This window comes from Triturus cristatus, chromosome 7, assembly GCF_964204655.1.
Source record: "Triturus cristatus chromosome 7, aTriCri1.1, whole genome shotgun sequence".
NCBI classification, from domain to species: domain Eukaryota; kingdom Metazoa; phylum Chordata; class Amphibia; order Caudata; family Salamandridae; genus Triturus; species Triturus cristatus.
In genome coordinates this window covers 1,640,515,474-1,640,540,699 of record NC_140590.1, presented here as the reverse complement: position 1 = coordinate 1,640,540,699, position 25,226 = coordinate 1,640,515,474, and the positions used below count along the sequence as shown (strand labels likewise).

The 25,226-nt window shown below is 46.5% G+C and overlaps 1 protein-coding gene across 1 annotated transcript in view; it reads right to left on the bottom strand.

The window, feature by feature from the left end:
• Positions 1-25,226, bottom strand: part of LOC146812608 (uncharacterized) — a 180,231-nt gene that overhangs the window by 31,203 nt on the left and 123,802 nt on the right. The window contains exon 3 of the mRNA XM_085614610.1: positions 24,260-24,622. Coding sequence (XP_085470736.1) covers positions 24,260-24,622 — 363 coding nt within the window. The remainder of the gene's footprint in view (positions 1-24,259; positions 24,623-25,226) is intronic.

The following is a 25,226-nucleotide window of genomic DNA, read 5'->3' as shown; positions in this document are numbered from 1 at the left end:
ACCCCTGCATCTCCTTCCCAACCATGCTCTGGCCTTTCCTGGCCCCCCGAACCGTGCACCACAACCCCCATCCTCACCGGTCGTCGTCCCCTTGCTCAGAGTAGGAAGGAAATGCCAGCAGATTTGTCCCTGGAATCTCAGGAATAACATTCAGAAAAGGTTCTGTATGGTTATTCCCCTCAAGGGTGTAGTGAAGCTTCAGCTGGAGTCAGAATAACTGGCTCTTGATGTCTCCAGTTTACTTTGCGACCCCAGGGCATAAGATAGAAGCTAGAAACTAATAAATATTGTAGGAAAGAACATGGCTAAGCTGTGAGACAGGGGGAAAACAACACGGAGAAGATAATTGAGTGAGAGTGGGAGAAAGAGAAAGAAGAAATGGCATAAGATTGAAAAAAAGGAAAAGAAGATGGTTAAAAAAGGAAACGGGATTGAAAGAAGTAAATAAAACTAACAAATGAAAAGAAAGAAAGAATGATGTAAAGAATGAGAAAGAGTAGAAAAGACAGGTGGATAAGGAGAAAGAAAAAAGAAACAAAGGTAAAGGACAGTAAAAATAAATAAGAAAGGAATAAAGAAATGTAAATTGGAAGAAGGAAAAAACAGAAGTTAAACTTTAAAACAATGGAATAGCAAAGAAGAAAAATATGGAAGAAAGACATGATAGACAAAGGAAGAAGGGAAACAGGCAGGAAGGAAAGGAAGTGAAAGAAGAGAAAGACAATGTATTAAAGAAAGGGCAGATTAATGAAACAAGCATTTGCCATGCAATAGGTCCCGCATTTGCAAGAGTTAAAGGTATTGGCATTGTAAATGACAATACCTTTTATTTATCTGTTTTGATCATTAACACATAAGTAAAAGGCATTGTCATTCACAATGCCAATAGCTGAAACTCTTGTAAATGAAGGACCTATTTCTTTTCAAAGAAGCGGCCGCCACTGTCCCAGGCTGCTTGGAAAGTAGAACGGCAGGGCCGGCATCGGCCACGCCAAAAGTATGGCGGTCGAGCCGGCCCCCTCCGCTACAGCAGGGGGCGTGCCTCTCGTGCACCTATGTGATGCGGCAGGCACGCCCCTACCCCCATTGGCCCGGTCTTGGGCGCGACCCGGAAGTGATTGGAATCACTTCCGGGTCGCGCCGATGGGCAAATGTCCGGCCAGAATGTCTGGCCGGACCATCCCAAGTAAAAAGGGCTGGGGAGCCCAGGAATCTGCCTCTTGGTTCCTGACTCCCCAGCTTGCCCCCACGCCTCACTAGGAGGCGGTAACTTTTGCTTTTGCTTTGTTTTTTCAGGTCGTGGTCAGCGGTGGCGAAGACGGACATCGGACATCGGCCGAATTCACCAGAGGAAGCCGGAAGAAGGGGTGGGCCGTCGACTGCTGCTGGACACGGCCGAATTCACCAGAGGAAGCCGGAAGAAGGAGTAGGCCGTTGACTGCTGCTGAACTCCCCCGGACATCGGCGGAATCCAGGCGATTCAAACGGAGGGAGCCGCGGGCTCAGCGAGGCTGCTTTGTTACGTACGGAGGCGGAGGGGCATGAGCTCCCTGGTCAGGTACCCGGTTTGGGGTCGTGCAGGTCCTTGTAACGGCACGCACCCTTCCGGTTTTTGCACTGTGCAAAAGTATTTGATCAGGCGCGTTACGTTGGGATGTTTTCACCGTGCGTTTAAGTTGTGATTTATGTGCACGCAGGAAGGGGGCATCTACATTGTAGTCCGGTCTGGTTCCTCACCGCGCGTCCAAAAATAGTAGCGCTGGGGGAATTTCTCTGCCATCAACATATTGTTTCAGGACCCGGTTTACAGTCTGTTTGGGTACCTCACCGCGCGTCCTACAAGAGTAGCGTGCACGCGGCGAACTATTGACAGCAGCGTCCATTGACAAATGAGGGGTTGGTACCATATGCCATATGAATGTGTGATCATTTGAACACATGGGAGCACACTAAAATCAGTTTTAGGGGCAAGTATTTGCTGTATTCAACTTCATAAAACGTTGCTTGCTTTGTGGGGCACGTGAGAAGCATCCTAACTGGGGGGGAGGGCAATTATTGGCTTTGTTGAGTGAGTTTGAACTTCTAACACGTTGCCTTGGGCCTTATTTTGTGTGGGGCCTCAGTATTTTGGGGTGTTTTTTATGCAATTTCAGCCTGTTTAGCCTGTTAACTCATTTCATCTTAATACCCAGCAGCGTCACTATGGGGGTGCAGGGGGTGCGAACCGCACCGGGTCACACCCTCACATGGGGTGACACCCAGGAGGGCGCAGGGGGAGGGCGAAGGCAGCACGGAGCGAGGTTGCCTGCCTCTAATCACCGAGTTGTGGGCCCATCTTTTGAGCTGTCGGGAGGCCTGCGAAGACGACTTTCAGGCACAGCAGCTCTGTGTACAATCTGAGGCCTCTCGCCTGCTAGCCCGGCAGTTCTTCTCTTACTGAAGACAGTGGCTGCAAGATGGGGTTCTCACTCTCTTTCCTCTCCTTTCTTTCATTTACTCCCCTGTGAAATGGATCCAAAAAAGAAAATCACTTTTGCTGGAAAATCAATGTCGTATTTTTCTGACATTTAATTCCAAAGTGCAGCATCAGGAATAAAAGTTTAAAGATATGCAAAATAAATAACTAAATAAAGTAAGACAGAGTGGTAGCAAACTGGCTAGATTGATTTTATACACACCCAAACACATTAGCGCCACTTTTACAGAGTTTGCCAGTGAAGCGCTATTTTTGTTGTCTTGGCCTTGCTTTCCCAGGGCTTGGAACTAGTGCACCAATCCTGGAGGTACTGCAATGTGAGGATTGAAAAACAAAGTTTGTACTGCTGCTCTGCATCTAGGGATGTTGTCTTTTTTTACCATACTGCTTACGTTTTGTAAGGATATAAGCAATGGTCATTGAAATTGGTCCATTCAGGGCCCTGTTGTCATGTCCTTAACTTTTCAGGCAAAAGCACTCACTGATTTCTGAACAGTGAGTGTAAAAGCGTTAAGGTAAGCATGCTGTTCCTGCTTACATTTCACATGGTTTGCAAAATTTTGCATTCCCTATGATTGTTTGCTTTTTCCAGGATGCTGTCACTTTTTAGGTCTCGGCTAGCGAAGGCTGCGCTTGCGCAGTCTCGCTCGCGAGATTTAATGACTTTGAGTGACTTTTAGAAGAGGGGCTTGCTCCCGCCCCTCTTCTCTCCTGTTCTCCATTGGCTGGCCTCTTAAATGCAGGCCAGCCACTGGAGAAGAGGTCCAGTCACTCCGTTGTAGCCCCGTCCTTTTCGGATCGGGGGGCGTGTTTTTTAAAGAAAGTCTCATTCTCTCCTCCAGCCAATGGCTGGAGGAGAGAAAAGACAAACACGCCCCCGAATCCGAAAAGGACACTGCGTTTCTCCGAGGCATTTCTACTCTGCCTTGGAGAAAGGCGGTGGTGTCTTCCGGTGCCCTCGGCTTGTTCAGGCTTCTAATCGGATAACTTTCTTATCCTTCAGTGGTTAGGTCTTCCCCCCCCCTCCCCCAACACAACTCCCGGTCACGGCACAGCTAAAAGGTCCCACCTAGAGGATTTGTCAAAGCTCGCCTGATTGTGCACGCGGCCCGCCTTGGGGAAGCACATTTCAATAGTGCATCCTGCCTCTCCTCCTTCCCCCCTCGCCAGACACGCATGAAGCTGTCGAGTATGCTAATGAGCCCCTCTCCTGCCTTTGAAGTTTCTCCCGTTATCTGCGCTGTGCCCGTTGCCTTTTGCTCTTCATTTGTTTTAACAAGTTTCAGTATGCGCATTGTAAAGCCGCACATGAGCTCACGCGCTCCCAGGCAGCATGCTTTCAGACACATGAAAGTCGTGATGAAAGCGTACACATATTGCTTCCATAAATCTCTCCTTTTTGGCTCACATTTCTTCCTTCCGCTATTCCACCCACCCCCCTCCCCCCTTTTCTTAGCTCCGCTTGCTCCCTCCCTCCTTCCTCTGCACTTCGTGCTCGCCCTCGTTTCCTCTGTCTCATTCCTTGCTTGGTGTACCTCTCTGCCCGTCCCCCTATTTTCGCTCTTTAGCAGTCTCTTCTTCCCTTCTCTTCCCTTACCTGGTTGTCGTCTTTTCTCCCTTTCTAACTTTATCTCTCTGTCACGCTCACTTATTTTCCTATCCCTCTCACTCCCCTCCCCTTCTCTTTTCTACTCTTGCCCCCCCTCACTCGCTGTCTCACCCCCCACCTCTGTGTCTTAATACTCTGCGGTAAGAGGGGCCAGTCACGAGCTTCCAGGCTCCGCTTTCATCCTCGTCTCTGTTAATTATTCGGTGGTCAATGATGAAAAGCCAAGACTTTTTTGCGCTACATTAGCACATTAAAAACAGTTACCCAGCACAAAAATTAATCAAATGCCCTCCTCAGTTGCTTGGTCTGATATTTCTACCCCCTCCATCATTCCCAGAAACGTCGGGAAATAAATTTCAGCGCTCCCTCCCACTCCCTCGCCCCACAGCCCCCAGCTCAGCTGGATGTCAGTTCACAAGGGTTCACTATTGGAAGCCGAGGCGGGGACAGAAAGCTGCTGTTCCCTGGCCGGCTCTGTGTGCCTGGTCAGCCGCCAGCTGTGCCCTGCAGCTGGCAGGAATCTCTAGCCCCCATCTAATGTTAACCAATGGCTCCATTTGATATGGGGCAGCATGTTGAGATAAACCAGAACTACCATTCCCACAATGCTTTGGCTGCTGAATAGAAGACCATGGCTGGTAAATAATACTCGACATTTGTGGTGTAGCTAGGGTACCCTGGGCCCTAGTGCAAGCAAGGACAAAGGGCCTTCTGACTGCTGGATGGGTAGTAAAATAAAGCAATCAGTGTCCCCCTCGTATATCTGGGCCGCTATAAGGAGCTTGTGTTTGGGCAAGAGAAAGTGTCCTCTTGAGCGCCTGGTGAAATCAAACCGACAGATTGTGTGTGAGGGGGGTGGCAATAGGTAGGGGTGATGACGAGCACAGGCATTCCGAGTGCGCCTGTTCCCGGAGCAGCATATGCCACAGCGGCTCTTTGTCTGCTCGTCTCCGAGACGCCATCTCAGATGCGCGTTACGGCTCTTGCAGGTCTGTACGAAGGCTGCACACAGCTGCCCCCTTCCCTCCAATGTTGCACCCAAAAAAAACTCTTTAATGGAGTTCTTCTGCAAGCATACTTTACATGGTTAAGCTCTCTTTGTACGCCATATTAGATAGACCTCGAGGGCTTTTTTCTCACTGACCATTCAGAGACAGTGCGGGCCGTGGGTGAGAGCGACGGGCAGCGCCATTTCACAGGAGCCCGCGGTCTCCTGCTGCGCGCCTGTCTCTGCCGGAATCCGGACCCTAGACTTGCAGTAAGTTTCTCAGCTCTTAAAGGATAACAGGCGTTGTTTGCCCCCGAGCATTTGCAAACTGCTCTGACATGTGATCTCCCTACCCAGCATGGCGCTCATTAGGCTGATTTTCAATACAAAGTTTGTATTATCAGCCGTCTCTAAGGGCAATTAGGAATGGGCGGCTCTGCGCACCAGACACCGGGTGACTCCGAGTGACTCATCTTTATTGGTTCCTTTGTCGGGGAGACAGTGATTGAGATGGCAGGGATGCGGCCTACCTGCCCATTTCATCGGGTAAATAGTGAAGAGAAATGGTGTGTAATTAATTGACAGTTAATATCGGCCCTGTTTAGTGTTCATCAGACACAAAGCGGGAGACGCTACCCAAAGGAACAAAGTAATGAGACAACCTTTGACGGGTTAAATTATCAAGGAACTGTGTGTAATTACCTGACAGTTAAAAAGGGGACCGTGCAAGGTATTTATGGGGTCTAGGATTTCAGTTTTGTGGGGGGCAAAAAAGAGGATTGGAAAAAAAAAAGACAAAGAAAGCAAACTACAGTGACAATGCAAATTATATTTTATGACTACGCCTTCGGGCCTGATAACTGGTGGGAGCAGAAGGGCGCCGACATGAAAGAGACTCTGAGCCATTGTTATCACGATTTACCTAAGAATGCCACCTCTTTACTTAATACAGTTTACACGAACTGAGCGAACAAAGGAGCGCGCGAAAGAGTTTATTTCAAGAGCAAAGACAAATTAACTGTTTGCAGTGATACGTGGATCTGCTGTTTCACTGTTTAGAAGTTTGTGGTTATGTAATAACGACTACAGAATCAACGGTTGCAACGCATTGCTTTCTAATGATACAGGGGTGAGTATTTACAACACGCACTGCCCAACATCTCAAGAACCCGTCACCTTTAACTATGTACCTAGCATGATTAACCATTTGCACTTAAATATTTTTACGTTAAGGTAAAGCACAATTATTTTAATGTTTAATCTAATGAAGCATTTTATAGCGCAAAACCAACCTATTTAAATGGCCTCTTGGCCCACTTTAGAGTTGTAAGCCATTGGATAGATTGCCCCATATAATATTTGAAGTAAATTTGGTCAAACAATTCTAAGCCTTCTTACTTGTTTGTGTGCTCATATCTCAATTTTTTCTAAAAACTTTTACTGACTGATGAAGACAGCGACTACCTCTGTCAGTTTAGCATGTAGATTGTTCCGCTCCTTCATGGTGTGGGGTAGCATTTCTGCCTTACTCCTTCATTTATTTCAAAAAGAGTTTACGTGTCTGTATTTTAAAGGAGCCCCTCAGAAAAGGGGGGTTGCCTTGCCAGGGTTCAGTCTCTGCCGCTCTGCCCTTCAGATGTGTGAGGTGAGTGTTATGTCGCTGAGACATCGCCCCCCCCCCCCCCCACATTAGCAGAATCCTAAGAACTAGTGGATTTTATAACCTCGAGGCATTTGTAATGGAGGGACTCGGGGAACTCTTCTACCCTCGGAAGGGAAAGCTGACGATCTTTTTCATTCCCTGGCACGTTTGGTACTCCTTGTAGTTTTGTACTGTTATCTCTTTGACTTAGGCCAAGACTACAATTCCCAGAATGCATGCGGCTAAATCACCTCGGGACTCGAGAGGAGTTGTGTTTATTGACTAAACTGCTGATTTTGGCACCTGGGTTCTAATCAGGCTTTTAGTCAATCTGGGTAAATTAGATCCAACCGCCCACCGCACCCTCTCGCCTGAAACCTATATATGCAATCTATTTCATATCATTAGGTATTTTTATATATGTCATGCGGGCTCACATTTTTCGGCCTGGTTGTCTTTGGGAGGAGTTGTATAGCACCCAGGAAAGAAACAGGAGAGCTCCTGTCAACAAAAAAACAAACTAAACTAGATTAACGGAGATGATTTGCATATTCATGACTGTCAAAGAATTGGAATTGCATGGTAGGCAAAAAAAGAATGTATTTAGGCCCAGATCTCTGTATTCGAGGTGAATGTTTGGCATTCAGCATTCGGTCCATCAATTGTTCTTTTTGCAGCAGTCAACATGACTGAGCCTGAAGGGTGAGAAGGGGCGATTTGGGCGTGGTGTATGGCAGGGGAATGGAAACCAAGGTCTCTCATTCCAGCACCCCAGGGTGGCACCGCAGAAGTGCTGCACGAAGGGCTGCATCAGACTGCTGCGCAGCTGTAAGGTAGGACACAGCAGAGTGTGGAAAATGAAAGGCCTGTTTGATGTACAGCTCTGATGCTCTGTGAAAGAGGGCTCCGCCAGGCCGAATCACACCAAGGCAGCTCTTCCGTACATTCAGTGGCATGCCGCAAAATGGCGGTGCCCCCTTAAACATGAGATGAGAGGCCCCTGAGCCTCCACTATCTCAGAGATATCCAATGCCCTTGTCCTAACAAGCATTTCCAATGCAACGGTCTCGGTGTTGTTAAAGTTAGAGCTATTGGCATTGCTCATTTGTTTATGTTTTTGTTTTTAAAACATGTAAAGAAACGGCATTGTTATTTACCATGTCAATAGCTTAATCAGTGTGTGTGTAGGTGGCTCTGTGTGTGGGTGCAAATGCAATAGGTCTCGCATTTGAGAGTGATTAAGCTATTGACATTGTAAATAACAATGCCATTTCTTTAAATGTTTTAAAAACAAAAACATAAACAAAAATAATGTCATGAGCAATGCCAATAGCTCTAACTTTACCAATGCCGAGACCATTGCATTGTAAATGCTTGTTACTTGTAGGCCACATATTGCTCTTGCCCAGTGCGTAATTTAAATTGAGCCGCATCCAGGTGTTTATAGCTGGCAACAATTGGGTTGTAGTTGAAGGCAGTCTGAGATTTTCTCAGTGGGGCAGTATGATGTTCAGTGGGGGAGAGGATGTGGCACTATGGCCAGTGCTGCTGAATTTGGAACTGGGGAACGAGGTTCAGCCTTAATAACCAGTCCACCAGACCACTCTCCTGAGAGAGCACTATCTCATGCTAGACCTTAGAAGGCTTCGCAAGACATTAGAATCCCTGGTGTCGTAGCACCAGCAGGTGCACCCTAGCATGACAAGTGTAGGTTAACCTTCAAGGCTTGTCCACCACTATTCATACTGAAGTTCACCTCCAGTCTTGCGGGCAGGCCTATGAAGCAGCAAACCCTAGAACAACAGTGACCCTGTTACTGAGATCACAGGACCCTTGAGAAGGGCCAGCTCTAGGGCGATGCAACCGGTGTGACCGCACCAGGTGCTGACTTTAGGTGGAGGCATCATTTTTGCAAGTCTATTATGGTTTTAAAAGCGCTTGCTGCCTCCTTCCTGGCCTCCAGCAATTTTCGGTAACAATAAAAATTTCATAATGACTCTGGTGATTAATGTTCTTCCTAGAGAGAGATCGGAATTTTGTCTAATGGAAGATTTGACTCATGGAAAGGTAGCTCAGAGGGTTAATGTACCTGCTGCAAAGAACATGTACCATGCAGATCACAAAGTGCACATAATGTAAATAGGCCAGTGGGCTACTGCTTTTGTCAGAGAGATCCTTTTGTTACTCACAGTTTATAAGTTAAAATCCTAACATAGAACAGTGAGCTATTAACTGTCATCTACTCCGCAGCAACACAAGTCACATTTTTTATTAACTTTTGATACGTTTGAGCTACAAACAATTTATTAGTTGAAATGGTCAGATCATGCTGCAGATCTTGCATTATGAGGCAAATATGGCAGAGCCATTATTATTTAGAAAACATTTGCAAACTAGGATTTTTAGCCATTCATGTTTGAACTGCTGTTGAGTAAAATGGAGAAGTGCTGATGACAGAAACTCCATGGCTCGGAGACAAATGGCTTGTGCTTTTTATCGTATTTAGGGACATTCTGTGATTAGAAGTATATCCCACTTTGTGAATACGTTTTACTGTCAATAACTCATTATAACCTCAAATAATCATGTGTATCCATTGGTTGATAAAACTGGGCAGTGAAACCAAACAAATACAAAAAATTGGGATGTTTGCGCATTCTGGCCACACCTCTGGCTCTGCCCACTGATCCAATCCTTTGGTTATTCCCGCCCTCTGATTCGCCGCCCACAGTTCCCCTACTTTTTTCCCCCCACTTCGACCACTGATATATTGTGTTGCTGGATAGTGGGAACACCACACCAGTACAAAGTACCATACCTATGATATTATAAATTCCAATAAACTATTGACTAGCAGGTAGCCCACTGTACAACCTGATTAATGAGTCATTATCACACTGTTGTTAACAGGCATATTTTGTAAATATAGGACCTACATTTACAAACGTTACTAAGGATTCTGTATGGTCCCGTTATTTGCCAACTGTGTCCACTGGTGGACTCAGAGCGGAGGAGGTCCATGCGGTAAGTCGTGAGGGGGTGACACCATGAGTTACCCGCACCGGGTGACACCAACCCTAGTGACGCCACTGTTAATACCCTCCCTTCACGGTTAAAGGCCACTAAGTGTAGTACCCTCCGTGCACATCGGAGCGATCGCAGTAAGCTCGAGTTAGGGTAAGGGTTGGTTCTAGTGGACGTTTTTGTGGTTTTATTAGGATCTATTGCATTAAGGCTAAGAGGGGGGAGCAGGGCTCTCGTATGGAGAGGCTGATGGAGGATATGATGAGGAAAGTGACTGAGATGTGGCAGGATCTTGCTAACCTCAGGGAGAAAGTTGAGGGGCAAGAGGGAGAGAGGGCTAGGCACCCAAATGGGGGAACAACCTTTACAACGCAACTTTTACAACGCACTACACTTACAACGCATTTTTTACAACGCAAAATCCATTACAACGCATGACATTACAACGCATGACACTACAACGCATTTTTAAAAACTACCTTTTCAACGCATTCCATTACAACGCATACTACCATTACAACGCATACCATTACAACGCATAATATTACACTACACTATCCAACACTTACCCTACTGTTGCACCTCCTGGAGTTAGAATAGTAATTTTTACCCCTATACTATCCAACACTTACCCTACTGTTGCACCCCCTGGAGTTAGAATAGTAATTTTTACCCCTATACTATCCAACACTTACCCTACTGTTGCACCCCCTGGAGTTAGAATAGTAATTTTTACCCCTATACTATCCAACACTTACTCTACTGTTGCACCCCCTGGAGTTAGAATAGTAATTTTTACCCCTACACTATCCAACACTTACCCTACTGTTGCACCCCCTGGAGTTAGAATAGTAATTTTTACCCCTATACTATCCAACACTTACCCTACTGTTGCACCCCCTGGAGTTAGAATAGTAATTTTTACCCCTATACTATCCAACACTTACCCTACTGTTGCACCCCCTGGAGTTAGAATAGTAATTTTTACCCCTATACTATCCAACACTTACCCTACTGTTGCACCCCCTGGAGTTAGAATAGTAATTTTTACCCCTATACTATCCAACACTTACCCTACTGTTGCACCCCCTGGAGTTAGAATAGTAATTTTTACCCCTATACTATCCAACACTTACCCTCCTGTTGCACCCCCTGGAGTTAGAATAGTAATTTTTACCCCTATACTATCCAACACTTACCCTACTGTTGCACCCCCTGGAGTTAGAATAGTAATTTTTACCCCTATACTATCCAACACTTACCCTACTGTTGCACCCCCTGGAGTTAGAATAGTAATTTTAACCCCTATACTATCCAACACTTTCCCTACTGTTGCACCCCCTGGAGTTAGAATAGTAATTTTTACCCCTATACTATCCAACACTTACCCTACTGTTGCACCCCCTGGAGTTAGAAAAGTAATTTTTACCACTATACTATCTAATACTTACCTTAAATGCAATTTAATATTATGTGTTGTAATGGTATGCGTTGTAAAGGTAGTATGCGTTGTAATGGAAATGCGTTGTAAAGGTAGTTTTTAAAAATGCGTTGTAATGTCATGCGTTGTAATGTCATGCGTTGTAATGGATTTTGCGTTGTAAAAAATGCGTTGTAAGTGCATGCATTGTAAAAGTGTGCGTTGTAACGACATACATCCACCCAAATGTGCCCCCCAAGGCTGCTTTCCCATCAATCCCTAAAAGGGTGAGAACAAAGAAGCGCGTGGCAAAGGGAATACCTCCACCCACTCCCCAGACCCCAGGAGGTAACGACCCGGTGCCACCTACCCCTTTGCCTGTCCCAGTACCAGGTCCAGTGAGCCCTTTGTCACCAGTCCCGGCAACAGCCCCGCCAGTACCTGCACCACCAGTGGCACCACAGACCCCACCTCTGCATCCAGTGCCACCAGCGATCCCCGTGGTCCCAGTGCCCCAACCCGCCCCCCTAGGGGCGCCAGTCCCGGCCACCCCGGTCACCGTTCCTTTACCAACACTCGTGGGGAGGACACCACCGGAGGGGGGGTGGTCCCTCAAGATGTAGTGTCACATCTGGCGGCAATTTTTGCCATGGTTGGGGAAGGCAGGCATTCTCGCCCCGGCAGTGGGAGTAAAAGAGTTGGGTACTGATGCTTTAGCAGAAGCAACGCGAATTGTGTATGAGTTCAATGCAGGGCTCAAGGAACAGATCACTGCTGGGCCTGTCGCATCGTTACCTGTCATTTCAGGGGGGGTACCGCCACTCTGGAGAACAAGGGGGTGTCAGTCCCCAGTGCGACAGCAGGGATTCCGCCGGAGGCACCAGGGACAACGGTAACAGGTAAACTGCCAACATTACCAATGTTTGGCGTGGGCGAGACCAGCTCCGAGCTGGAGTTTTTAGGCAGGCATGTGTCGCTGGAGTTAAAAAACAGAATTTGGGCTGGTGAATATATTAACATGTTTTCGTTACTGATCTGCGAAAGGGAGAGGGAGGAGTCAAGGAAGAACAAAGATTATATGCTCCCAAGGGAATGGGCTAGTGAGATGCTGAAGTATAGGGTGGAAGAGAACTTACTCAATTGGATTAGAGCCTTTTCAATATTTATGGCAGTCACAGCTGAGCGTTTCCCAAACTTGCAGGCGCAGATGGCTTGTTACCAAAAATTTCAGGGTGGCCAAGGCATCCGACCCAACCCTGTCATGGGACCTAATTTACACAATATCTTGGTTGGATGTTTTTGGGGGCGAGGGGCATGGTAACACAAAGAGTCAGTCCCTGCAGTCAGCTCAGCCTTTTCAGCTCTTTCGGTCACAGGGTAACACAAGCTACACCACTAGTTCAAGCAGTAATGGTGGAAGGAAAGGGACGTGCTGGGATTTCAACAGGCGGACTTGCACCAGACCACAGGGTCAGTGCAGGTTCAAGCACGCGTGTTCCATTTGCGCCAACCCATCCCACCCCGAATCCAAATGCCTCAAAAGATCAAAAGATAAGGGTAGGAAGAAACAGGAGTGAGATGGGGTCCCCGCTCAAGGCGCGCTCCCTCATTGATGTGACGGCTCTGACACCATGGCTCAACAAATACCCATGTCACTTTACGGCAAGAACTCTGTTGGAGGGTTTCAGGGATGGTTTTAGGATACCAGCTCCAAACTATGTGGGGTCATCTGAGTGCCAGAACCAACTCTCTGCCCGGACCAATCCAGGTATAGTCTCCACAAAGACTGCCAAGGAGTTGCGCCTGGGTAGGGTGGCGGGCCCTTTCAAGTCTGTGCCGGTTGAGAACTTTGTCTGCTCCCCGTTGGGTGTAGTCCCCAAAAAGGTAGAAGGGGAATTCAGACTAATACACAACTTGGCAGCTCCCAAAGGTAATTCTCTGAATGATGCAATTGATGATGAGTTCTGCAGTGTTAAATACGCGTCCTTTGACCAAGCAGTGGAGATCCTCAGTGGTTTGGGCCCTGGAGCATTGATGGCAAAATCTGACATAGAATCAGCCTTTCGGTTACTCCCAGTACATCCAGACGATTATCATCTGCTTGGTTTTAAATTTAAAGGAAATTTTCATATGGATATGTGTATGCCGATGGGCTGCTCTGTTTCATGCGTATATTTTGGAAAATTCAGTTCATTCTTGGAATGGGATTTCAGACAGAGGACAGGGCACCAGTGGGTCATGCATTACCTGGATGACTTTCTTATCCTGGGGACTCGGGGCTCCCCTGAATGTGGGTGGGCGCTGCAGGAATTTTGCGCGCTCATGCAGGCTTTGGGGGTTCCTTTGGCTCCGGGAATGACAGTTGGCCCGGAATCTACGATAGAGTTCCTGGGCATTGAACTGGATTCTATTCAGAGGTGTTTTAGGTTAACCATGGACAAAGTCAACAAATTCAGAGCTGCTTTACAGCTATGCTTGGGCAAACAGAAGGTCACACTACACCAGCTGCAGCAGACAGTAGGGCAACTGAACTTTGCTTTAAGGGTCATTCCAATGGCTAGACCTTTCTCCAGATCCATCTCCCAAGCCATGGCGGGCCTCAAGGAAAAACATCACCACACAAGGCTGTCGGCTGAGGTTCGGCAAGACATGCGGATTTGGATGGCATTCCTGCAGGATTTCAATGGCAGAGTAGTGTGGCCCAGTCCGCCCACTGCTTCCGCGGAGTTGGGTTTAATGACTGACGCCGCGGGCAGTGAGGGATTTGGCGCCATACTCGGTACCGAGTGGGTGGCACAACGTTGGCCGGCGTTGTGGGTAGAGAACGGCCTAACAGGTAATATTGGGTTCCTGGAGCTCTTCCCCATCTGGGTGGCATTGACTGTATGGCCTGAACAATTGCGTAATCAGTCAGTATTTTTCTGGTCAGACAACATGACCGTGGTTGAATGCATCAACCAGCAAGCAGCCCGGTGTAAGATGATTCTCTGCCTCTTGAGGGAGATTGTTCTCACATGCATGAAATTGAATGTACAATTTAGGGCTAAACATGTGCCTGGTGTCCTTAATCATGCTGCTGATGCACTTTCTCGCTTTAAGATGCAGGTTTTCAGGGCTCACCCCCCAGCAGCGGCAGAGTATGCCACCCTATTCCCAGAACGACTCTGGCAGATTGGTGCCCTCACCTACCGGACCTCGTGCCAGCCAGCCTAGCACCCAGGACCAGGAAAGCATACGAAGGGGCGTTCTGGCAATATTGTTCATTCTTGGGTGTGGGGTGGGCTGAGAGGTGGCGCGACACTGGGGCACTCATTGCATACCTAGGTTTTTTAAAGACCAACGGGCGTTCAGCGGCAGCAGCTAAGCGGCAGGTGGCGGCGATCTCCTTCTTCGCTCAGATCAGCGGCAGGGGGGATCCCACTAACAGTTTCACAGTGAGGAAGGCTCTGAAAGGTTGGCAACGCCTCCAGGGGTCGGCCCCAGACAATAGGCAGCCAATTGGGGTGGAGCTCCTGACGGCACTACTAGCAGCCCTCCCCACAATTTGCAACACATCAGGGGAAGTACGGTTATTCACAGTGGCATGTTCGTTGGCCTTTTACAGCGCATTTAGAATTGGGGAACTAGTGGCCCAAATCAAACTGGACATACACGGCGGTCTACAGTTTGAATGCATTAAAGTCACGGCCGACACCTTACTAATATCGATCAAGAAGTCCAAGACCGATCTGGAGGCCCGGGGTGATGGGGTAGTTCTGCACCGGGCACAGGGTAACCCATGCTGTCCTGTATCACATGTTGAGAGCTACCTGCAAGTTAGACCACATAACGTAAGGGGGCCTTTCCTGATCCATGCGGATGGGGTCCAACTGACACGCTTTCAATTCAAAAGGGTGTTGGACATGACAATTCTGAAGTCAGGTCAGAATCCAGGCAGTTTTGGTACCCACTCCTTTAGGATAGGGGCTGCCACTGAAGCAACGGCCAGGGGTCTGCCAAACAGCGACGTACAGAGGATAGGCAGATGGGTTTCCAATTGTTACAAACTATATGTGCGCCTACACATGCTGTGAGTGAGAGAGTCACACAGCACTGATGCATGTCTTTTCTGCTTCCATTACAGTTTCTCAAGCCTGTCACGCAGGGGAGAAACTCAGGGCACTGCGTCAGCAACTTTTGACAAAGCGAATATCATCACCACTAAAGGAAAGATCACAGACAGTTTGGATCATAGGCCATTCATATGTAAGGCGTCTGTCTGACCTTTTCTCTACAGGTGATTATAGGGACAGAGCACGGCAGGCAGGTTTTGAAATAGCATGCCATGGGAAAGGGGGGCTATATTTTAATCAGTTCAGGGGTATCATACTAGACTTGTTAAAGAAAGGTGGTCCGCCCCCTAATATAATCATACTACACTTGGGGGGGGGAATGATTTTGCAAGACTGGGAAGAAGAGGGTTGGTGGAAACTATAGTCACTGGAATAGGCAGGTTAGCCGAGACTTGTCAGGGCTGCACTATCGGGTGGTCTCAGATGATACCCCGATTCCAATGGAGAGGGGAGGAATCTGTAAAGGCTACGAATCACTCCGCGAGGAGAATAAATAACAAGATTGAGCGACTTTTCAGGACTCCCCACTTACAGCCAATCGCCCATGGATGCATTAGGGGCGAACCGTGCTTCCTAAAAGACGGCGTTCACTTGTCCAAAGTAGGCAATGAGGTTTTCCTGGAGAATATGTTGGCATGGTTGAGGGGCCTTAGTCGCAGGGGATGACCTTTATAGTGAGCACAGGGGGGGGGCTATATAGTCGGTCAACTATGCTAGCCTGTGGCGGTAAGGTCATGATTGGTGAGCAGTAAATTTAAGGTCCTTAGAAGGCGGCGCCATTCCCGAATGGTGTCGCCCAAGTGGGAGGGACAACTGGTCTCTCCTAGAACTCCAGGGACAGTTGGGTGCGGGGGAGGAGGGAGTCATGCTTTCTCTAGGCTGATTGGCCATCCCGCACGTGCACAACGGCTGCAAGGGCCCCTTTATGGAGATCAGGTACAGAGCGTACGGGGGTAACCGGGGGGGGGGGAGTACCCTCACGGTGAACAGGCCCTCTGCGCATGCGCACTCCGGCTGGAGGGCGTGGTTAGAAATTGATAAGGATCTGACACCAGTTAGTGACCTTGCCGTATGCTCTATTAGGTACGCAGAAAATATAGATTGTAAAGATTATTAAAGATATGTTTAGATATGGATAGGAAAACCTTTGTATTAGAGTTATGTTAAGGTTAGCCATCGGATATCCGTACTTATCAATTGTAATCAGTGTAAAGTATATTTTCTGCTACATTTTGTAAATATTGTGATTAATGTTTATTAATTGTGTATAATAAATACGGCCGGGGGGTGTCACGCCCCCCGCATCCAAAAACTTCTCTCCTGTCACGGGTCTTGAGTGGGGAGGAGGGGGTGTAGGTAGTACCTGGCCATATAGAAAATGGCGGGGCCGGCATCGGCCACGCCAAAAGTATGGCGGTCGAGCCGGCCCCCTCCGCTACAGCAGGGGGCGTGCCTCTATGTGACACGGCAGGCGCGCCCCCTACCCCCATTGGCCCAGTCTTGGGCGCGACCCGGAAGTGATTGGAATCACTTCCGGGTCGCGCCGATGGGCAAACGTCCGGCCAGTATGTCTGGCCTGACCATTCCGGGTATAAAGGGCTGGGGAGCCCAGGAATCTGCCTCTTGGTTCCTGACTCCCCAGCTTGCCCCCACGCCTCGCTAGGAGGCAGTAACTTTTGCTTTTCCCACCCACCATCCCCTAGAAGCAAATAGGTTGTAGGGGTTTGGTTCAAGGAATATTTAAGCTATTCTTAGCTTTGGGAGGATAAGATAATTGTCAAAGTTGTGTATAAGTGACAATTTGTTTACCCACAGGTCTTCTATCGTCGTATTTTTGTTGGTCAGGTTGTAAGGTCATGATTGGTGAGCAGTAAATTTAAGGTCCTTAGAAGGCGTCGCCATTCCCGAATGGTGTCGCCCAAGTGGGAGAGACAACTGGTCTCTCCTAGAACTCCAAGGGCAGTTGGGTGCGGGGGAGGAGGGAGTCACGCTTTCTCTAGGCTGATTGGCCATCCCGCACGTGCACAACGGCTGCAAGGGCCCCTTTATGGAGATCAGGTACAGAGCGTATGGGGGTAACCGGGGGGTGAAGTACCCTCACGGTGAACGGGCCCTCGGGCCCTCTGCATATGCGCACTCCGGCTGGAGGGCGTGGTTAGAAATTGATACGGATATGACACCAGTTAGTGACCTTGCCGTAGGCTTTATTAGGTACGCAGAAAATAAAGATTGTAAAGATTATTAAAGATATGTTTAGATATGGATAGGAAAACCTTTGTATTAGAGTTATGTTAAGGTTAGCCATCGGATATCTGTACTCAACAATTGTAATCAGTGTAAAGTATATTTGCTGCTCCATTTTGTAAATATTGTAATTGTGATTAATGTTTATTAATTTTGTATAATAAATACGGCCGGGGGGTGTCACGCCCCCCGCATCCAAAACCTTCTCTCCTGTCATGGGTCTTGAGTGGGGAGGAGGGGGTGTAGGTAGTACCTGGCCATATGAAAGTGCGCATGGAACGCTGAATGTTGCAGGAAAGCCTGCAGTAGGAGGAACTCATTAAAGAAAATAGTGCTTACAGACTAAATAAGGCATACTGTGTAACAACAGAAGTAAAGGGCAAGTACTCATGGGAGGTTACAAATGAAGACAAGGTAGGACTGCGGAGGGACTAAAAAGCCTATTAATGAATCAGAAGCCAGCATTTACAAAGGACAATGGCACAAGCCAATGAAAAATATGGGCGGAGGGTGGGCAGAGCTTCAACTCCATACTCGAATACAGCATGCCTCGCAGAGCAGTGAGTGCGCTGCCCAGGCTTGACCTAAAAATAAGCCCCACCACTTGCGCTTTGGCTTGTGTCAAACAATTGACTGTTCTAAATGGCTGCCAAAACCATCCACAACTAAGTGCTGACTTAGTCATTTACAAGAAGAAAGCTTGATTAACATTTCGATCGGACCCATGCTGCTAACTGAATGCAAGGGTTTGTTGCTGAGAATTTTTAACCAGCATGGTATTAGGTCATGTCGACATGCACTCATGTTTTGTTTGAAGGGCGAATTTCCTCAAGCAATTGCAGCCTTCATAAAATGTATACAATAGCGGACAGGTCATTGGCACCGAAAGGCTAAATGACCATTTCGCAACAGGCATAATAAAGAAAGCGAGCTACAGTTATGAGGCTGTATCATTGTTCACTCTATAAAGAACATATGGATGTGGCGAAACTCTGTACATGGTAACAATTTTAATGCCATACACTTTTAGTGAAATTTGCACTATTATCCCCATCCTTACCCAATCTGACTAAGAGAACAAGAAAATATTGAAGTAGGGCTTTCATGTGTCATGTTTACAGCTTTCCTGCTCTGCACTTTCAGTGAGATTTGCACTTTAATTGAAGAATATGGCTGTAATAACATGAGACTACGATATTATCTCCATTAGTGTATACTTTTACGGCTTTTGCACTCTCTACCGACGTTTGCTCAAATATTTGTACCTTTACTGCTGCTGACCAAGCAAACAAGAATATATGGATGTGGAGATTCTGCTAGTACTACTTTACAATTTTACTGTATTTCACTTTTTAGCGAAATTTGCACTAATGCCTTGCACTTTAATCTGAAAGTATGGCTGAAATAACATGATGTTCCTTTATCAGCATAATGATGTTTAACATTCCAACTCTAGCTTCCATGTAGAGAAAGTAATGGTTTTTATTAACTGAAATAAATGTACTTTGACTTTGGCTGTCTGACCCTCGTCAATCTTTTTTTTGTTAAATAGCTAAAATGGGTTTGGTCTGAAAACATAGACTTTTCCATATTAGTCACTGGCGCTTAAGGAAAGGATGCATGCGTTCTTTATAAGAAGGCTGAACGCGGTCACTTACACGGAAGTTTGCCGGTGGCTCCCGTGGGTTGACCCACTGCCCCTGACTGTGGGGGGCAGAAGAAAATGGCAAGGACAACAGACCAACGAATGAAGAGGTCTGGCTGAAAGTCATTATAAGTAGAAGTATGTTATAATTATAAGTATATTACCGTAAAATTCAAAAGGTCTTTCCTAATGCCAGACCTGGGGAAAATAACATTTCTCGGATGCATAGATTCTGATGAATATTGCAGGGATGTTTCTAGGGGGAGGGGGTTGGGGGGGGTGTAATAAGTTATTTTAAAATAAAAAAATTACCCCAGCACATAAAAACAAACTTGGTGAGCTCGTGAACTCTAAACAGAACAGGGATGTCTGTGGGATATATTCAGTAACTGCAAGCAATGGTTCTTGAGAACATGGGGGCTTGAAGTAAACCTAGTTTGAACTAGAAATAAAAATACTAATGGGTCTCTTCTTAACATGGAAGGTAAAAATGCCACTTTAGAAACTTGGGAGGGAGGTGGGCAAGCCATACCGAGACCAATTTGTGTGTGAAAAAGGCCGCTTTATTGAAACAGGTGCATATAACAAATTCCAAACCTGGCAACTGCCTCACAAAACTAAAACCTTGCTATACATTAAATAACTGACCCCTGACCTCCTGCCCCTACGATCCCCCCCCTGCCATTTGCATAAACAACATTACACTGTATTGCAGTTAAAAATTATGCGCTACAATAGGAACCCAAATCCCATACCTGCCTTTCTGCAACTGTAACTAACAAACGTCTACCCTGAAAGTTAGACTACCGGCCTACCTTTCCCTGCCCCTGCTCACAAACTTCCAACACTTAACCAAAAACCTCTGCCAACCCTGGCCAACTTTTCAAAACCCCGCCAGCACCTGTTCCAAGCGACAGCGTACATAAATTGCCAAGTATGCCCCTTTCCTCAACAAATGCGTCCCCCCGAAAAAGAAAAAGAAAAACAAACCACCCAGGAACCCTAATTTCATAAAAAGAGGGATGGAAGAGAAGGAAAATGGTTTCTGCACCCTACCCAGCTCCCAGCCACCAGGTCACCAGAAACTAAAATGGTGGCTGAGAAAGAGCGAATGAGTCCCTTATACAATTGGACTATAATTGGTCTGTAGCCCAAAAACAGCCCAAACACAAAAACAGCCCAAAAATATACAAAATGGCTGGGCAGGCCAGCCAAGCCCCTCCCAATGTGCCCGGGCGGCTGCCCCCCAAACCCCCTTGTGCTATAAAATTGAGTCGAGTATGTCCGTTCCTGCCATGGCTCATGCAAATGAGCGCAAACCCGGCTGTAATGGGGGCGAAGAAAGTCATGTTTACACAGAAAATGTTCTTTTGGCGCGTTAACTTGGGAATACATGCCCATCCAATGGCTGAAAGGTAGTGGGCCTGTCGAGGACAGCTGTTTCTCGGACCCCGGAATATGATGCATTGTAGCGTGCACCTGAGAGCTCAGCAGCCAGCTGTCTGCAAACAGTGTGATGGGTCCCTGCTTTTCATGGAGTGGGGGGGGGGGGGCGCCATCGGTCACAGGCTCTTTAACAATCTTAACCCCTTCAGTGCCACGCCCTTTCCCCCTCCTGTGCCGGGCATTGCATTAGTGGGTGGGGTTCATGACGAGATAGTCTCGTCATGGGCACAGCGCAACCGTGCTTCATGACGAGACTATCTCGTCATGGGCACAGAAGAGGTTAAAGGCCTGCAGAGACGGAAAACAGACGACGTTGCGGCCTCTGATTGTTTTGCTGAGTCACTGTTAGCAGAAACAAGGCCCTAATGGGGTGCGCAGCGCCACCTTCCAGATTACAGCGGTTACTGCCTGAACACCACACAAGTAGAACTGTTCAGAAACAGATTAATAAATAACAAGCATTTGCAATATAATAGATCAGGCATTTACGAGAGTTTAAGTTATTGTCATTTACAATGGCAATAGCTCAAACTCTTGTAAATGTGAGATCTATTTAACTTCAAAGAAGCGGCCACCATTGTCCGGGGTGGCTTGAAAGTGAAAGTGCGCATGGTGAGGAAAGCACGTCATGCCTGCAGTAGGAGAAACACATTAAAGAAAAGAGTGCTTACAAACTTAATAAGATTCACCTTGTCACATCCGAAGTAAAGGGGCCAGTCGCGATGGATGTTTACAAATGCAGACAAGGTGGTACCAAGGAGGGAATAACAACCCTAACAACGAGTTAAACCAGCGTTTATGAAGGACAATGCCACTACAAAAACCAAAGGAAATGATGGACGGAGTGTTGAACATTGCAAGCACTCACCCCCAGTCAACTGATCTGGATTTAATTCATCACCGTTCTTTAGCCCACTCTGCCACCCCAGTTCAGACATGGCCATATGCAAATCAGTCTGACCCCGTGCCTCATGGGAACAGTCCAGCCCGAACTGCCAAGCCATGTCTTCCCTGGACCGGAAACAAGCTTCCTAGGACCGGTTTCTGGCATTTCAGCCGTCTTCAGCCAGGCTTGCTTGAATCCAGTGGCAAGGTGATCAAGGGACTCACGTCTGAGCATACCCTGCCAACTTATGGCGAACAAAGCAAAAACCAAAGGAAATGATGGACGGATTGCAAGCACTCATCCCAGTCAACTGATCTGGGTTTAATCCATCACCGTTCTTTAGCCCACTCTGCCACCCCAGTTCAATTTCCGGACAATGACACTAGCCAATGAAAAATATGGGTGGAGAGTGGGCGGAGCTTCTCTTACATACTCCACAACAACAAGTCTCCCAGAGCAGTGCATGAGTGCTAACTCAGGCTCGACCTAAAAAGGGGTGAGGGAGGGGCAGGAAGATGAGGAGATAGGAAAAAAAGTGAAAGAGGGTTGGAAACAAGGAAGGGAAAGCTGAAAGAATGAAATAACAATATAAAGAAGGAAGGTAGCAAGGAGATGGGAGAATGAAATAAAAATGCAGCGAACGAAAGAAACAACAATTCAAAGGAGAATAGAAAGAAGGAAAGAATGGTAAAGGACAAAAGATCTAACAAATGAATAACTGAAAAAGAAAATAGAAATGAAGAATGAAATAAAAAAGATGGAAAGAACTCATGAAAAAAATTGCTGTTTCGCCAAATTATTTTAAAATCATGGTTTGAGTGCATAATTTTTTACCCTGTTTCCACTCAGGGGATCACTTCCCACAACCTTATTCTTCTGGCTACTTCCTTGATTCCCCTTTCTGGGGATAACATTTGTGATCATCAAATGTTGACGCAGGGATACCAGCCGGAATCAGAGAGTATCCCTGCATCAAAATCCAGAAAAATTAGAATTAGGGCATAAAATGGGTTTTTAAGGTTAGAGGAGGAAGAAAGATGGGAAATCTAATTACATGTGTCCAGTCTCATCTGACTATTGTAATGTATTCAGCCCTCTCTCTTACAATGACATTATAGTACAGAAGCATAGACATAGCCGGTGACTGCAGCTAGTGTTGTAGACAATAGGAACATGGACAGGACAGGTGTGCCACATTCATATACACACGTGTGCATTAACACAACACATACACCTAGTTCTGTATATAAGGTATTACTATAGTGTCAAGGTAAATAGTGTCAAACCAAAAGTTAAAGGTGGAGTCTAAAGGCTATGAATTCATAGCAGGGAGGAAAATTGGCAAAATCGTGGACCTAGTGTCGCCTACCTTCAACAAATTTATTTTTATCCATATATCTTTACCTATATCATGTATACACAAGCACAAAGACACATATGGACATGCAGTCCACACTAACAGCCTTAAAACATCAGTAACAAAGACAGGGACTGCGACTAAGTGGGTCTATGAGGTTATACAAGGCAGGAAGATGGCCATATCGGATGGGCCTCATCTGCCATCAATACCATCTACCATCAATATCAATGTATGTCACTATGTAATACACTAATAGTGTGTGAATAGACAGGGTAATGGGCTTTGGAACTGGGTATATGTAGACAAAGCAAACCAAATGCAAAATTACTTTAAATTAAGTGTGTCACTTCAGGTGAAGGCTGTACTGTGCTGCTTACACTAATCATACAAACACAGATGTGTGCTTATGCTCTTCACAATTACTCACTATTGGTGGCCACTAGGGGTGTGTAAAACTCGTGTAATTTGTATTTGCATAATTATACAAAATGCTGTAAAATTAAGCCAAATTGCATGAAATCAGGTGAAATGCAAAACCAACATTTGGCGCTATATTTTAGCACAAAATCCATCTTTGCTGGACACGAAGATGTATTTTGTGCTAGAAAAAGTTGCACACAATCACAAGTGGCGCAAACAGCAGCTGCTCGCATATTGGTTGTTTGCGTTGTTCACCAGTGCTTGTGCAAATGTTTTACCACGAACAGCACGTAATTACACGACGTGGCATAATTGTATAATTATTGGAATCTGACATAACAAATTTAACAAGAAATTACTAAAGTGAAGTGAGATTACACTAGTGTAACAAAAATGTTGCTCCCTACTAACAATAATTTCTAGTGGTGCTGGTACTGTACCACTTCTCCAGTATTCCAGGTTGTCTTGTGTCGGCTGTGATGGTAAAACAAATTCCTAAGGCTAGCAACTCAGGAACTCAAAACTGTAAGTCGGTTCCTCTGAAATATCTTCCTATCCATGACCCTTATATGTGCCACACTCTCATCATCAACTTTTAAACTCAAAACACAACTACCTAAATTTCAATTCACCTACACACACACTCGCTCACTCACCTGTATCACAGATACTGCTGTCCTTACTAACTCACCTGCACCAAAATTGCTATACTGACTCACTAACTCATTCACTTACTCGCTTACTCGCTCATCTATACTAATGACATTGTGGTGCCCACTCACATGCCTGTACAACTGACATTGTCGTACTTACTCACCTGTACCCCTGACATTACTGTCCTCATTCAGTCAGTTGTACCCCTGACATTGTTGCACTCACTCACTCCATCGCCTACTCCCCTGTAACTCTAAGATTGCTGTCCTCATTCACTCCTTTACTCACTCATTCGTCCTTACTCACTTTTACTAATCTAACTCGCTCACTCACCTGTGCCACTGCTGCCCTTGCTCTGGCTGGGGCTTCCATCTCTGTCCGGTGCAGACCCCTGGTCAGCATGACTCTGGAATGGAGAGAGGGGTCTCCCCAGGCCCCCATTCATCTGGTCTGTCCATTGCACCCTGCAGTGGGGCCCAACATCTTCATCCTCTGTGTGTGTCCTCTCGGATCTCTCGAAGAGATTATCTGCTGGGAGGGGGCTTTTATGGACCCCTGCCACTCCAGCAGGGCCAAATCGCAGCCCACGGTCACCCAGGTACCTCTTGACTGGATTTCCTGGCAATGACTTTGGGGAGGTTTTCCTTGGCTTTTTAGGCGCAGGTGGGAGCTGGCTGTGGTGCATTGATCTTTCCTCTGGGAATGATAAAAAATACACCCATAAGAACATCAGCCGCCAAAGCAGTCTTGTAATGCATGGCATCAGTCACCATAGCCATTAATATCTCCCCCAGTTCTCTCCCAGCTCCTATACCCCTCTTCCAGGACCCCCTGCGCCTTTCGCGTCTCTTAGCACCGCCCAATTGTGTTTGATTCCTTCTAGCATCCACATGACTCCATGGACCATATGCACAGAAATTAGGAATAGTGATTTACAAATTGTGATTCTTACCGAATTGCAATTTGGAAAAACAATTCCTAATGTGCTAAAGAATATATTTTAAAATAGTGATTTCTAGTGGGGTTGCAAATTGACCTACCTCATGAATATTAACGAGCAAGGTTGCAAATTGTGACACATTTAAAATCAGAGCAATCATAGGTTCACCATGTCTGTGATTGCTTTTTAATCCAGCAAACACGTTTTTCTTTGAAATGCAGCCTGTTTTCCTGAAAGAAAAATGGGATGCGTTTCAAAAGAAAAATTAAACTTTTAAGTTTCATTTTTTTACAGTAGGCAGTGGTCCACGGAACTACTAAAAATGTTTTTTTTTTTTAAATTCTCAAAGGGGAAGGGGCC